Genomic DNA, 11884 nt, shown 5'->3' with positions numbered 1-11884 from the left:
CTGGTGGGCAGGACTCTTTTCTCAGTGGCTGACAGGGAGGAAAGGAAGCCACGCAGTACCTCTCAGTGGGCTGTGCAGGGCTTGGGCTGCACCATCTGCACCCCATCATTGATGGGAGGGCTGGGATAGGGTTGCTCTATTCATCCAGTGACTCTCAAACCTGAGCTGTGTCAGAGCCCCGGGGGCTTGTGTGGATGCAGGTGGCTGGGGGCACCCCTGAACAGCTGGTCCAGCGGGGTGGGTGGACCCGAGAATGTGCCTTCCTGTCAAGTCCCCTGTGAGCCTTCTGTTTCCGCGGGGACGCCAGGAGCTGCTAGGGCTCAGGCCGTCTCTGGGTGGCAGGTGCCTCTTGGCGTGGGGTGTCACCCACTTGCCTTTCTATTCCAGGGTGAGGAAGAACATGCGGAGATGGAGGGCAGCTGGAAAGAGGTGCTGGCCGTGCTGGTGGTCCTGGCTGGGCTCGCAGGTAGGGGTCACAGGGCTGTGGACTGGTCACTGTCTGCTGCAGGCAGGGTGGCGGGCACACAGCTGCCCGAGGGCACCTCCCAGTGCACGGCTGCCTCTGGGCCTCCCTCTCGGTGGGATGCTGTTCCTGCTTCGAACTGACAGCACGGCCCACGTCGGGGCTGTGGCTGAGACTTGGGGGACCTCATCAGGGACCTTCCCGAAGCAACGGCACTGCTGAGATGTCTCTCTCACCCCCGTCAGTGTCCACCTGGCTTTCAAGGAAGGGGGCACAGGTGTCACCGCCTCGGGGAGCCTGTGGTTTCCAGGGTGGGCACCCCGGCTGCCACGCATCCCCAGGTGAGGTCCATCGTGTGACAGTGCCCCCTGGATGTGGCTGCTCCGGGACATGGTGGACACGCCCAGGTGGAGCGGACTTGGGGTTGAGGCCCAGCCTCCGTCTTGCTCACTTGAGTCTGCACACCCCGCTTTGGTTTAGCTGGTCTTGTCTGGCTCCGCGGCTCCCGGAGGGCTTCAGCTTGTCTCCCTGACTGGTCAGATGTCCCTCGGCATCCCTACTGCAGGGACTCGCAGGCGTCACGCAGAAGGACAGTGCGTGTCCAGGAGCGCACTGTGTCGTCCAGGTGCAGAGCGAGGGCTTTCAGGGCTCGCGCCTCTGTGCCGTCCGTGCTGGGAATGGGGCCTCCCCTGGGCAGCCCCCTCTCTGGCCTCCCTTCGCTCCTCCCCAAAGTGGCCGCTGTTCTGACCTGTCACTGCACGGACAGTTGTGGCTGTTTTTTAGGTCCCTGTGTTCCCTATTTTGGATGCTAGACACAGCATTTAAAAAATCTGGTCATGTCAGCATCAAAAAAAAAAAAAGGGGGGGGAATAAAACAGAACAGGAAACATCGGGTGTGTTCCACGCAGCAGGGGCACTGCGAGAGGCTTGATTGGGGGATGATTTGCATGTGAAGTCTAGGGGCTCCAGACTGTGGTGGGGAACGCACTCGGGGCACAGGGACCGGGAGACCCTGTCCTATGGCGTGAGGGTGAGTTGGTCGGAAGGTGCTTGCTAGACATTTGTCTGCAGAGTGGAGGGGGGAAGAAAGCCCCCGGCGGGCTGAGCCCAGGGCTGGCCAGCCACCTCAGGACTCATTGCAGTGACACGGCACTGTGTGGGCCTCTTCTAGCCATGGCCGCAAAACTCTTTCAAAGGTTTGTCAGGCAGTGATGAACTCTGGTTTGGATTTTCTTAGAGATGTTTTTTCCTGGTGTTGCTGTCTTGTGCACTGGGTTGAGGCCGGGGAATCTGGTTGATGTCTTATCTAGGAGCCGAATATCGTGGGCTAATTCTAGATCCCTGGGGAGGGGGGCCCATCCTCAAACTGGTGATGAATACAAATTTGGAAATGTGTTGCCGACACTTCACTTGGGCAGGCTTGGGGTACAGTCCTCTTCACTTGCAGACACCTCTGAACCCCTGGGGGCAGCGACTGGGGACACCCAATCCTCCCTCTCCACCTTGCCTGTGGTAGCTCTCCTGATACGGAACCCGACCACTTGATTCATTCACTAGTAACTATGCGCAGAACTTTTGTTGTGTGCCACTTCTTTGAGGCACTGGGAGCAGGGCCGAGTACAGCCAGGCATAATCCTTGTTAATACAGAGCTTAGAGTCTAGTAGGGGAACAGTATTTGAGGTCCTGTGATAGGATCATTTAGCCTAAATTGGGTATTCTGAAGGTTTCCCTGAGGAGGTGACATCTGGGCGTGGAACTGAGGAGCAAGTGAGACTGGTGTTCCAGGGTGGTCAGCGCATGTGTGAAGGTCCTGGGGCTGGAAAGAATTGATGAGTCTGATAAACTGAAGGTCCAGTGGCCCGAGGTGGAGTTGGGGCGAACTGAAGCTGCTGTGGGACTGTGAGTTCAGTCTTAAGCCTTAGTTGGTCTGTCCTAAGAGGAGAGAATCACTGACACCAAGTCTGGGGTGTGGAGTGGGAGGTGGGGCAGGGTTGCCCGATCAGATGCATGACTGCGGCATGGACAGCAGCTTTGGGGGGACTGGTGGTCTATGGGTGATCCCGACTCTTCCTGGGGACTATCCCAGGGACTGAGCTGGGAGCTCACCTGCCCTGGGCCCTCCTTCACGTCTCTTCTTGTTCTGGCTCCTTTCTCGCCTTCCAGAGCTGCGTCCCAAAGCAGCGCTCTCTCTGCCCGCCCCTGTCTGTCCCCTGCTCCTCCTGGGGGGAGCCCCACCTCCAGCCCTGCTTTCCCATCCATCCCATGTTTTAGGTAGGAGAAGAGGGGACGAAGGGGCTGCAGGTGTGGCCAGGAGCCAGAGAAGAGGAGCCTGGGAAGATGGAGGGCGGTCCACAAGGCTCCCACAACCTGAGCCAGGGAGGTGGCTCAGGGCCCCTCCAGGGAGCAGAGGAAAGGCCTCCCTCCGCAGGAGTGATGCGGAGTTGAGGGTCCCTTTGTGGAGGACAAGCGGGAGCCACAGAGGCTGCGAGCCTGCTGCCCCTGAGTGTTTCACCTGGAGGGTGCCAGGCCGGGGTGGGAGGGCGGGGAATCAGGTCACTCTTGGGTGGCAGCTGGCTCTTTTCCTCAGAGCAGGAGAGCAGCAAAGGGGCCGGGGCTGGGAGCTGGGAATTGAAGAGCCCAGGGGAGAAGCTTCCAGGAGGATCAGCGGCTGCGGACGGAGCCAGGACCTGGCGTGGCTAACAGCTGCAGCTGGGCCCTCGGGCAGGCGCCCTGATCTTTCCCAGTTTCTCTTTGCTCTTAGGGGAGAGGGCCAGCCAAGGGAAGAGGAAGGTTCTGAGCAGAGGTTCTGTTGGTTAAAGGTCTTATTTACAGTTTGCTCCTACTCATCCCGGTGGGGCAGGCTTGCACACTCAGCCGCAGATAAGATATGAGGCCTTGACCAGAAAAACAGCTTCTGACTCAGGTCTGGCCCCGGGCGGTGGCTTAGGGTTCCAGCAGGACCGCGGGATTGTCAGGGGAATTTGGTGCTTAGCATTTGGTTCCCCCTGTTTGTGATTTAAAGGCCCATCAAACCCAAGGGGTTTCCATCCCACACAGGCCCCCTCCCCCCTTCTCCTTCCCCCTTCCCCCCTCCCATCTCCCCAGCTGCACCGGAAGCCTCACCCCTGGGTGCTGGGTTCTTAATCGTGGTGCAGGCTGACTTTGGAGTGAAATGATGTGCCCGCCCCATGCCCAGGGCTGGGAGGAGGTCTGGGTTCAGATGGGCTGGCTTGGAATTGCCTGCTGGGCTCCCCGGGGGGCGGGCAAGCTCAGTTCCCTAGCCCCACTGGGCACGTCCATCCCTCGTCTACCTGGCCAGGTGAGTCAGGATGCCTATCATCAGAGTGTGGAGCTGGGGCTCAGCTTGCTTCTTCCCTTGGGGGTAAGTCTGCCTGTCCTTGAAGTGTGGTTCAGGACTCAGGGGAGCAGTGGGCTCCCGCCGTGGCTTCCCTGGCACTCATGTCTGATTCCCCCTCTTGTGGCTTTTCATTTCTGTAGCTGAAGATCAAAGTTGTGGGCCGAGCGTCTTGCCCAGGTCAGGGAGGAGATCCGACCTAAGTGTTTAAAGTCACGCTTTGTCTCTTTTTCTGTCCTGCTCCTGTCAAAACAAAGAATGGTGACTGTTTTCCCGGACCCTGGAAGGGCTTCCTGGGCCCTGACCTGCCCCAGCTCTGCCCTTGGCCAGCAGGTCCTCCTGGTCTCCTTGCCTGGCCTGCAGCGCTTCCCTCCCTTGCATGGTTCCTGCAGTGCCTTCTGGGTGCTCAGTGAGGTGCCCATGGCAACGTGTGTCCTTCAGTGTGGCTCTTCCCCAGGAGCTGCAGGCCGCAGGGAGACTCCTCTAGAACCTGCCTGACACTTGACCTTTACCAGGTCTGAAGGAAGGAGGGGAACTCACTCTACCTGGGGACACCAGTGCACATGGCAGGCCACCTGGCTGACTGGGGGGGGGGTGGTCCTAGGACACCAAAAGGCAACAGGAAAGTCTTGATGGAGAGAAACTAGGGTTTGGGGTGCGCCCCAGGCCAGGCTCTTCCTTTAGTGGCTTCAGAGGCAAAGAGCAGGGGATTCAGAGTGGGAAGGTCCGAGCTGGCCCAGGTCCACCACTGTGACTGCAAGTGCCGAGGTGTGGCTGGTGGACAGGGCTAGCTCCTCTGCAGTGTCAGGGAGGACCTGTTCACACCTCTCTGCTCCCAGTGGGTACCAGTGACCGTGGGTGTCTCTTGCTTGGAGGCCCAGGGCTCCATTCTCGGCCTCTATCTTCATTGGGTGGCCCTCTGTCCTTTCTCTTATAGGGACACCTATGATTGGACTTAAGGTCTGTCTTAAATCCAGGTTGATTTCATCTGGAGATCCTTAACTCATTACATCTGCGAAGGCCTTATTTAAAAAGGTCACATTCTGAGGTGGACATGGTGGACATGGACTTTTAGGGGACAGTATTCCACACAGTGCAGCCCAGGGAGGGGAGGGGACTGGAAAGGAGGATGCGGTGGTGGCCTTGTGTCCACGGGCAGCTCCTGGTCTCCTGGGGGCGCCCTGGAGTCAGGACCAGTAAGATGGGGTCTGAACCATTGGGTGGACGTCCACTGGGGGACACAACTGGTAATATAGAGGGTTACACTACAGGGTCGACTTAAGTTACCACCTTGAATATCGGTTGTTTTCCAGCTCCTGGATCCGGTTATCAGATCATAGAAGGTCCCCACAATGCGACCGTCCTGGAGGGCTCGGAGGCTCGCTTCAACTGTACCGTGTCCCCGGGCTGGAAGCTCATCATGTGGGCTCTCCAGGGCACGGTGGTCCTGAGCGTCACCCCCAGGGAGCCCATCATCACCAATGACCGCTTCACCTCCGAGAGTTACGAGGACGTGGATGGGAACTTCATCTCCGAGATGATAATCCACAACGCGCAGCTCAGTGACTCGGGGTGGGTCAAATGCAGCCTCCAGAACAGTGAGCGGGAAGGACTGGCTTTCCTTGCTGTCCAAGGTGTGTGTCCAGGTGGCCCCCACGCTGGGAAGCTGCGGTCCATTGGCTTGGCCATCAGAGGGTCAGAAGGGGCCTTATGAAGTCGAGGCCACACAGGGTGGCCCTGTTCTGCCTTCGGCTGGTGTCACCCTTGCCCTTGGAGAATGTGGTGTTTGTCACTGTCCTCCGTCCCTCCCTCCCTCCCCGTACAGCCCGGCCTTCAGTTTGCAGGGTGTAGAATCGCCCAGAACTAATGTTTACTGTTTGTCCTTCATCTCTCTCCTCCCTCCCTCACCTCTCCCTTTCCTCCTTCTTCTCCTTTCTCCTTCCTCTGCTTTTTTTAAAAAGACTGTTGGTATGGGCTTGGTCATTCTGGTCCCTTCCTGTATCTCCCGGCCTTTCTGGACCCCATCCCCGCATCCTGCAGGATCAGGGACGAGCGCTGTCTCTGCTGTGGAGATGTGTGACGATCACGGTCCCTTCTCTGGTTTTCCCTAGACTTCACCGTCTTTCTTTGCACACATTATTGACCAACTTTGAACATGCCTTAAGTTCCTTCTCTTCCTGGCTGGAATTCCCCCACCTCGTTCTCTCCCCGCCCCTACTGCAGTGGTTATTACAGTCAGAGGTGTGTGTTCATCAGATGTACCGAGCCTCTGGGAGAGAAGGGACGTAAACATCATGTGTCATGATGATAACTTCTTTTCTATTCTTCAAGGTAACGCTGAGATTCTGAAGATCATGTTACATACTAGGGGAAAAAAAATAAAGGGATGCTTTGTCAAGGATCTAGAATATTCTGATCCAAGTTCGATCCCTTTGTAGTCTTTCGCAGTATATTTATGTACTGTTTATAGAGGCACAGGAACTAGCGGGGTTCTGGGTTTCCACGTTAGCACTACTTACAAGAGACTGTGCCATATCTTTGAAATGATTTCTTACATCCATTTACATATTTGCCTGAGGGAAATTCTCAAAGATTCTGTCTATGTTCCTGTTGCTGACATATCAGATTTCATAATATTCGATGGAGAGACATGTCTATTTCTATTTGCTTTTTTAAATGATTTTTTTACTGTAGAAATTGAGCTACGTTGGTGAGCTACTGCAGTGTGTCATTCATTTTGTGTGGTTTAATGAGAGTCCAGTGACATTTTCTAAGTAAGTGATCCTCTGAGGCCACCTAGGACCGCTGGCCTTTTGCACGACCAGCTTCTTGCGATAATGACTTGTGGTATAGGGGAAAGAACACAGGAGGAGAGCGTCAAAGGCACGAGCTCTGCGTGGCTTTGTCTCCCAGAGAGACAGCTACCTCATCTTTTAAAAACCGGGATGAGGCTTCCCTGCCCACATCCTAGGCTTGCTGTGAAGACCAGATGTACAAATGACTCAGGATAGTTTGGGGACTCCAAAGTCCCTCCCCTTCAATAGATGACAGCAGAGCCAGGGCCACAGTGCCACACATTATTGTGACTTGAGGCCTCACTGCCTGGGGTCACTGTTCAGCTCTATGGCTAACCCCTGGTGTGACCCAGGACATGGCGTCCAGTGGCCTTGTGCCCTCGTTCCTTCGCCACAGGGCTGTCGTTGATGTAGGACGGATGAGGCTGGACACCCGAGGAATTTTCAGGAAGCAGGTTTACTCAGGCTGCAGTGGTCCAGAGGGGCTCATGCCTATAAATCTCTGGATTTCCCAGAGTCTGGAAATTCCTTTAGATTAGACAGTGGCATCGGTGGGAACATGACAGTTACTCTTTGTCTCCTACTCGTAGGCTAGACAGAGGCTTCACACGCTGTGTCTGCAAACCTGGCATTTACAAGAAAGAGGAAGCTCTGAACCACAGTGAGCTCTCTGCAGATCTCCTGTGAGATCCTGTTGGCGCTCTTTGTAAAAATCTGACAAGAGGAGAAGCTTAATTCTGGTGGGGGGGATCTTTTGGGTGGGGGTACCCAGTCTGCTTCATCATGGCATCTCCAAGGCGGGTCTGTGGAAGGTCTTCAGCTCAGTGTGACCCCAGGACCATTTGCTTCATATTTATTGGGTTCCTAAAAAGAGCAGGAGTTTCTGTGCGACTCAAGATGATAAGAGGAAGACACGGTTCCTGTCCTCAGGAGCCCGACAAGACCAGGGAGAGGCAAGTGGCCACCCAGGGGCTGGCAGCCGTGAGGGAAGGAGGACAAGACTGGGGACCCACAGGGAAGGAGGTGACGGGCTCTGCCACTCCTCCCAGAGCAACTTCCCGGAGAAGGCTTCGTCTGAGGTGTGCCTGGGAGGTCTGCGGACCTGGAAGCAGGAGCGAGAGAGGAGGAGGGAGCCTGGATGGGGAGTGGAGCATGAAGGCTGGCTCCTCTCCCAAGGCCGCGAGCCCACAGGGTTGTCTGAATACGCCCAGTGCACATCCTTCCGTATGGTAATTGCCGTCATTTTTGGTTTTAATACAAATGAAAGAAGAAGCTTCTAGGGGAGGCAGAACTTTCTCCAGGGTCGTGCAGAGGGAACCCACAGGGCTGGGGCTGCGTGCCATCATTTCACCACGGCTCCATGGATCTGGGTGGCACTTTGTCGTTGGAGGAACAAATGTTCTCTGAGCAACAAGGTCTCCTCGAGGGAGAAAAGCATCTTGAAAAAAGAGAGGACATGCCCACCAATTACCCAACGATGCTCATTTTTCCTACACGTATCAATGAGGAACATAAAGAGTGGATGGAGCTCCAGTTTGAGTCACGCAAACTCTGTGGGAGTGCTGGAGTCATCCTCTTGTGGACAGAGTGTGTCCTGCTGCTGGAGAAGCTCCGTGAAGCCAGCGGGGAAAGTGCAAGTCCAGATTGCTGTGTGGGTCCTTTCATCAGCCTCACCAAACAGCCCTGGTGTTTTGAGGACCACTTGGCCCAGAGTCCAAGGTCCTCTGATCTTGTCTGAGGCAATACTGTTCCTTCCAGGGTCTGCATCTTAAGACCCCTCTCCATCAAACAAACAATGGACAGACACAGGACAAGTGCAAAACCCTGTGGACCTAAGGGACAAGTCCTTTCCCTGCTCTCATCGCATTTACGATGGCCCTTGAATTAGCAAAGGTGCCTTCTTATTCCAGGGAATATTCAGGAATGAAACAGTTGGAAGTCTCAGCGTGGGTGGGTCAGGCAGAGCTGGTCTGGTTCATGTGGCCTGGGACTACTCGGTACCCAGGACCTCTCCAGGGGTCAGTGAAGCCACTGATGCTCTCAGAGTTCCCAGATGGGGGCTGAGTTTCTGCTTTCCGTCTGGCAAGTGCACAGGGAGCTTTTGGCTGGGCACTGGGAAGGTCTACAGGGCTCAGCAGGCCCGCACTTTCCCCAAGTGAATAGGGACAATGGTACAAAGTCACGAGAGGACAAAAGACCCCAAGTGCCCACTGGAGAGGAGGAAAGTCCCTTGGTACAGCTTCAGAGTCCATGGTGCCACCAGCCTTGAAGAACGCTCAGCTGTTGAGCTTTGGTCTGGTATCAAAGAAGAGCAGGATGATCTACAAAGGCGAGGAGCTTCTCCGCACTATTGCAATTACATTTCAGTGTGAAGTGAGAGAGTCTTTACATCTTTCAAACAAAGCGATATATTGCAACAGATGGAAGGAAGAAGCAGATGTGAGTTCCTGGCCAGACACCGAGATTTTTGTATAAGTAGGAAACAACGTCACCCTTACTAATTTTTATTGGTTTAAAAATTAAGTTATTTTTTATGAAATATGTTGATCTATGTTGGCATGGAATAGGTTATTTTTTTGAATAAATATGTTAAAGTACATATTTAATCTAAATTTTAAATATGTTAACTATCAATAGAATCCATATAAATGAAAGGTCTTTGGAGTCCTCAGAGATTTTCAAGAGTTAAAAGATACTGAAACCAAACTGAGAACGGCTTACCTAGTCAAATCATCTGATTGACGGGAGGAAAACAGCAGCAGGATTTCGGTCTTTTTTTGAGGTAATGGCAATTTTTCAGCAGAGCCAGGAGCGAGGGCAGAGCCTTTGATTCTTAGTCCAGTGTTCTTTCCATTACATTACGTGGAGGGGAGTTTCAGCATGTGCAATTTGAATATTTCAATGCATGTATATTTCGCTAAGGCTGTGTCTTTGCTGGAGCCAACACTCAGGTTGTATTAGCAATATCAGCAAAAGTAAGCAATATTTTCCCATGGATTCTTTATATTGTGAACACTGGTATAGGCAAACGGGTTCTCGATAAAATTTTAAAAATCATTTATCTGACTAAACCATTTTGATACATGATTTGGATTCTTTATTTCTATCATTACCTCAGATTTGATTTTTGTTTAACATATGGCTACAATCATATTTTAAAGGCCATGTCAAAGATAGTAATAATGTCTAAGCATTTGTGATCCCCACAATAAATAAAACAAATGTGGTTGACCCCACGTCAAGGAGAGGCCTGCTTCCTGGGAGGCTCCAGAATCGGGCCACTTTGAAAAGAATCTGGAGGCTGTTTCCCTTCCTGCTTTTGCTCCCGGGGAGGCCCAGGACAATCCTGTGGCTCACTGCAGTGACTCTGTGGCCATGCATCTGTTTTCTCTTCCCTATAAAGTGGTTCCCCAGAGCATTGTGGGCGATCTCACCTTCTCTTGAGAACCTGGCAGATATAGAAAGGGACACAGGTGAAACCTGAGCTGGGGTTTCCCAGGACAGACACAGCCTCGGGCTTTGGGAAGAAAGTCTCCTGCCCTGTGATCGGGAACACGAATTGCCGCAGGAGAAGAGGAGCTGGCGCTGACAGCCACTGCCGATTCTCCAACTTTCTCTCTTCTCTTCCTCAGTCATGGGAGCGCTGTACATTCCCAATGACAGCATTGTAGTCACTGAAGACGAGCCTTGTACTGTCACTTGCCGCGCACTGGGCTGGAGCCCACTCCCGAATATTTCCTGGGAGGTCGCCGTCCCCGTAAGCCAGTCGAGCTATTACTCCTTCCTGGAGCCCGGCGAGCCCCGCAGTACGGTGAGCGTCCTGGCTCTCACGCCGCAGGGCAACGGGACCCTGACTTGTGTGGCTAACCTGAGGAGTGTGCAGGCCCACAAGGCCGTGGCTGTCAACCTCACGGTGGTCCAGTCTCCGTCTGGTGAGTGAAGACTTTCTGCCTCATGTCCAGGGAATTGTGCCTTCAAGCTTCTGTTTTCTGTGTGGGGCTAACATAATGCCTGAGAAAATCACAGGGGACCTTGGTTTCTAGCTGGGGATGGTAATGAAGACAAATATCTTCTGCTGTTGGCTTAAGGATCCTGTGATCTCTTCTGCACTTAAAATTCATCTTAAGGTTTTTTTTGCACATGAGAACCATTCAGAAGTCTTGCCAATCAATGATCATAAAAGAGCATTGGATTCAGAGACAGATATTTAGATTGAATATTTCCTCTAGCCTCTACTGATATGTTCCAGGTTGGTCCCACTTCTGAGGAGAGGAAGCAGGTCCCAGTGTTGGGGAGGGTGTTCGGGTTGCCTTAGGGGAATTATGAGGTTTGATCTAGTTTGCCCAGCAAATCCTCTATGCACCATGTTTCCATTGACTGTTTAACTGGACTAAGGGATATGACTTTAAAGTCTAGATCCTTCAGTGGGATCTACATGGGGTCCTTGACAGGCCGGAGACCCTAACCAGCAACTTGCAGAACCTATGAGCTCCAAGTGGTGTGGGTGGATGGGAGCGCAGGGGCGGTGGGGTTTTGGGTGCTCAGCCTGGAGATTCTCTTTAATGCCTTTGTTTCGCAGAAGACGGGGAGGTCTGGAAAAGTGTTCTGCTCTAATCAAGAGCACTAGCTGGGTGGGGCAGAGTGAGTCCTGGAAGCTAAGGAGAGTTTTTCTCTTGGTTCAAAGCTTTTCCCACCATGCAACCACCATTACTCGAGGGTTTTCAAAGTTCAGAACAAAGCTCTAGCCAAAGCAAAATAATAATAATAATCCAATAATAAACAGCACTTTCCAACCACAATAAAGAGGCACTGTCCCAAGCACTTCCCAAGTATTTTCACCACTGTGACCAAAAGACTTGACAAGAACAATTAGAGGAGGAAAAGTTTATTTGGGGGCTCAGGATTTCAGAAGTCTCAGTCCATAAAAGGCCAATACCACTCCTTGGGGCCTAAGAGGAGGTAGAATGTCACGGCGGATATATGTGGTGGAGGAAAGTGGCTCAGGACGTGGTGATCAGGAAGCAGAGGGAGCTCCACTCAATGAGGACTCAATATACACCCAAAGGCATGCTCTCAGTGACCCGGCTCCTCCCCCCGTACCCTGTCTGCCTGCAGTTCCCACCGGGAACTATCAGGGGATTGATTCACTGATTAGGTTGAGGCTCTCTAACCCGGTCATTTCACCTCCAAACTTTCTTGCATTTTCTCATACTTTTTTGGGGGACACCTCACATCCAAACAGAACATCAAATATGAACCAGGTTCACCTG

The 11884-nt window shown here is 53.2% G+C and overlaps 1 protein-coding gene across 1 annotated transcript in view; it reads left to right on the top strand.

The window, feature by feature from the left end:
- Nucleotides 1–408: 408 nt before the first annotated feature.
- The window catches only part of Igsf5 (immunoglobulin superfamily member 5), a 34392-nt gene continuing 22916 nt past the window's right edge, over nucleotides 409–11884 (top strand). The window contains exons 1-3 of the mRNA XM_027929003.2: nucleotides 409–466; nucleotides 5133–5453; nucleotides 10247–10546. Of these exons, the coding sequence (XP_027784804.1) occupies nucleotides 409–466; nucleotides 5133–5453; nucleotides 10247–10546 (679 nt within the window). The remainder of the gene's footprint in view (nucleotides 467–5132; nucleotides 5454–10246; nucleotides 10547–11884) is intronic.

This window comes from Marmota flaviventris (assembly GCF_047511675.1).
Source record: "Marmota flaviventris isolate mMarFla1 chromosome 8 unlocalized genomic scaffold, mMarFla1.hap1 SUPER_8_unloc_2, whole genome shotgun sequence".
Taxonomy (NCBI): Eukaryota; Metazoa; Chordata; class Mammalia; order Rodentia; family Sciuridae; genus Marmota; species Marmota flaviventris.
The sequence above is the reverse complement of the archived record's forward strand: the minus strand, read 5'-3'. Positions and strand labels throughout refer to the sequence as shown.